This window comes from Nannospalax galili, unplaced genomic scaffold (genome assembly GCF_000622305.1).
Source record: "Nannospalax galili isolate Female #2095 unplaced genomic scaffold, S.galili_v1.0 scaffold586, whole genome shotgun sequence".
Lineage (NCBI taxonomy): Eukaryota > Metazoa > Chordata > Mammalia > Rodentia > Spalacidae > Nannospalax > Nannospalax galili.
Window position 1 is genome coordinate 2,813,029 of NW_008355363.1, and position 4,239 is coordinate 2,817,267.

The window sequence follows — 4,239 nt, forward strand, 5'->3', positions numbered from 1 at the left end:
GGAGGTAAATGTAATTCTCACATCTATTTTAACTTTACATTATTCACTTATTTAGTTGAAAAAAAATATTTTTGAAAATGTTCTTTAAAATAATATTTTCACTGTCTACTGATATCCTAAATAACCAGACCTTAAATAGCTTAGTTTCAAATTACCTTGTTTTGTTTAAATAAAATTCTTTCTATCCCAGATTTATTTTAACAATCATCAGTCATAACAGTTAATCAATAGTTTTCAACATCCTTGAAACTATTCTTGCCTCCTTTGGTCCATTGTAACTATTCATAGAGGCAAATCTTAGTCATTTCAAATTTAGTTTTGCTTCCTCATATAAAGAGCAAATGTTGGTAACATCTGTTAGTTCAAGAAGAGACAAGGAAACATGTTCTAAAGCATTTGTCTTTACTTTCAAAATCATCTTTCGTACTCACTATCAATATACTTAACTTTTTCAATAATTGTACTTGTTAAAAAGCTAACCTCAAATTTATTTTTTTCTGGACACATTTCTTTAGCTTCTGTAAGCAGACATGAGATAATTCACTCATCATTAGTAAGTGTGTTTTTTTTGAATTATTGAAAATTGGACCTTCGAAAAGCTTCCTTTGTTCATGGTCTCATTTTATTCACTTATTTTTAATGTGTGGAGAAGTTCTGCTGGGATGAGCTGCCTCATTTGAACTTCTGATTATTAAGATTCATGCATTCCTGTAAGCTGAAATCTTGATGAGTGCTTATTCTACTAATGCCAATGTGTATTGTGTCTTTTATGTTAGAGTAACAGTATCACTGCATAATGAACTTGATTTAGCCTTTAATCTATTAAGAAAATATTTCCTCCTCATTGCATTTAAAAGAGTCATGATCCAAATTTCTTTTTCTTCTCTAGTTTTCATATGACGTGTATATGCTGATAATGCAAACAATATAAATGAATTAAACTGTCAAAATAAAAGGATAAATGTGTCACTCAAAACCCTCTCAAGTAGCAGCAACATTGCAATTTGTATTACAGTGTACAGCAGCACAAATTCATGAAAGTGTGACATAAGGCCTGTGATACAACTTCTCAACTATGCTATTTTAGCATGAAAGCAGCTGCCAGAGTGATTTCTGTTATTTTAGCTTCTTTGAAAGTGTTTTTTTTTTAATTTTTCATCGACCAAATAATGACTTTTAACCAGTCTTTTACTATAAAGCCTAAAATCACATGTACGAAAAATTGTTTATCACTTAAAGTTAGTATTTTTATTATTTTTCATTTATATCTTAATTATATTTATTTTATGTGGATGAGTGTATTGCCTGCATGTATGTGAATGCACCTGTGTCATGCAATGCTGCAGAGGTCAGAAGAAGGCTTCAGATTCCCCTGGAGCTGGAATTAAGGAAGGTTCGTAGCCGTTATGTGGGTGCTGGGAATTAAACCTGGGTCCTCTGCAAGAGCAGTCAGTGCTCTTAACAGCTGAGCCATCTCTCCAGCCCCTACACTTAATATTGTTAAAATGAGAATATACTCAAGTTCTGAGAAAAAATTAAATGGATTACATCTTTTCCTGACTTCATTCACTGTCCAGTGCTAGTAGATTAGCATTTTTTCCATTTGTTCCTAAATCACATGACATGTATTACATACATTAAACATTAAATACCTTTATATGACACATAAAACATGTACCGTATTGTAGCATGCACATGACAGATTTTAGTTTTAGGCAATGGTACATTAGAATATAAGCTTCTTGAAAAAGAAACGCTTTTTCTTTTCAGTCTATGTTTAGGACCTAGAGCCATGCTTGCATACTGTACCCATTAATATCTCATTTGTTGAATAAACTATTATTCCTCTAAAGAGGTAATTTAACAAGGCAGAATCTTACGGCCCTATGTTCAATGCTTGTGTGAAATGCACTGTGTATTTATTTTTTTTTTACTTTTACCAAGTAGCTTAATATAATTTTTCCCTCTTTTATAAAGCAAATGGTGGAAGTGGTACGATCTCGCACACCCGTGAAAGAGTCAACAACTGTGGAAATCTGGACTCATCCTCAACCACAGGTATGAAAGAGACATACATTAAGCATTTGTTCCCTGTTTCTGCTACAAGCAAGATCAAATTTTCATCTGAAGGTTTAATATTTGGGTCTACTAAAACAACCTAAAGTATGCAGATGAGCAAACAAAAGGGCATATAAACTTGTTTAATCTCCTCTTTACAGGGTAGAAATAAACGAAGAAAGTATATATAATTGTGTGGTGCTAGCAAATGAATTTAAGGAAATACGAATGGGTCCCAGGAATAGACACCAACCTGAAACAAAGTTCTGAGTTCTACGGTAAATGATACAAGGGGCAGGGAGATGAGAGGGAAAACTGGTTGTAACCAAAGTGATCTTATTAAATAGGTTAATGATGCTAAGGCAGCACTCCTCTCAAGAAAAGTTGATGTGTTAAGCAAACATTTTTAGCGAACTTTAAGTCTCCTTTGCAAGCTGGTAGACTTCCCTGGTCAATAAAATTTCAGGGAAGGCGTCCCAGATAGTTTCATTTCTTTGAAAAATGTCTTTCAAAGAGACCCCGCCCTCTTCTTAACAGTAAGGAGAAAAATGAGTAACGAGAAAAAGAGACCATAATTCTCAGGCAAATTCTAAGGCCTTTATTTTACTCCGTGTACTTTGTATAAGGCTTCCTACTCAGAAAGATAGTTTCTCTGAGCCTCATCATCTTCACCTAGTTTTTATAAATGTATAAAGAATGTGTAATTTTTTCTCCTATGGTTTGATAATAGTGAAGGAAGTTTATTTGTTGAATCAGGTACAATAAACTTCTAGAAGTTTTTGTTAAACAACTTTATTTAATCAATGTTTAAGTCTAGATATAGGGTCATGGCTTGGAAAAATTAGATTTGCTATTTAAAATATGATTTAACTTTAAGGTTTAACAAAAAATACAATGATTTGTTCATATTTCCATTAAGCAGATTTTTGTAGACCATGACTAAAATGAGTTTACACAATAAACAATTTGACACATGTACACATGAACACCACTTGAATTTGTTTTTAAAAATCAAGCTTTGACTTATTTTAAAAGGTAACTTTTTCTTATTTAAATCAGGAAAAATTAAATATGACAAGCAAATCCATCATGACTTTTATCCTGATGGAGAATCTAAGAATAATTTTGAAAATCTAAATTGCAGAAAACAATGTGTAAACATTTCTTTGAAATTTGTTATTCTCTGTCTGGTTAATTGTTAATGTAAAGGCAATTTGTCTAGCATACATCATGCCTGTGTTCAAATTCCAGTAGATGAATAAAAATCAATAAATTAAAAGTCCTGAATCTGATTACTTGCCTACCAAATTAACCCAGGTTCTCTTCTATGTAGCTCTGCTCAAATGTCTTGTTACAAGGAACATAAATTCATAAAATGTAGACATAGAAATTGAAATCTAGAACATTTGATTATCCAATAAATTAGAAGGATTATCAGACTTATTTCTTATTTTACATATGCTTCTGAAATTCATGAAAGCTATGTGTTTCTTAATACTAGCATCCTACAGTATTTCACATCAAAAATATGCTTTTGGTGGGGATAGAGAGATGACTCAGCCGTACTTGCAGAGAACTCAGGTTAGATTCCCAGCACACACATGATGGCTAATAACCATCTGTAATTCCAGTTCCAGGGAATCCCACACTTTTTTCTGACCTCCACAGACATTACACCAACCCAGTGCTCCTACCTACATGTAGACTATACACTCATACACATATAATTAAAAAAATTAAATATTTTAAAAAGCCATTGGTAGTAGTTAGAGAATCAATTTGTGCACTGTGGGAAGTAATGAGTAATTTTATATTGGTAAATTTCAAAACAACTATCCAGATTTTTACAAATTTTAAATTACTCAGGTCTGTATTAGTTGTTTACCAAATTTCAGATTCTGATTTCCAAATTTCTCAATTCTGACTCACTCTCAAGGAAATTTCTGAAGATAGAGTATACAGGTAGATAAAATCTGACCTATAAAATATTCATATTTGTCTCCAAGAGTGCACTGTGGGAAGTAATGAGTAATTTTATATTGGTAAATTTCAAAACAACTATCCAGATTTTTACAAATTTTAAATTACTCAGGTCTGTATTAGTTGTTTACCAAATTTCAGATTCTGATTTCCAAATTTCTCAATTCTGACTCACTCTCAAGGAAATTTCTGAAGATAGAG

The 4,239-nt window shown here is 32.1% G+C and overlaps 1 protein-coding gene across 1 annotated transcript in view; it reads left to right on the forward strand.

Moving 5' to 3' along the window:
• The window catches only part of Pcdh11x (protocadherin 11 X-linked), a 771,559-nt gene that overhangs the window by 357,218 nt on the left and 410,102 nt on the right, over nt 1-4,239 (forward strand). Inside the window, exon 4 of the mRNA XM_008852463.2 lies at nt 1,978-2,058. Coding sequence (XP_008850685.1) covers nt 1,978-2,058 — 81 coding nt within the window. The remainder of the gene's footprint in view (nt 1-1,977; nt 2,059-4,239) is intronic.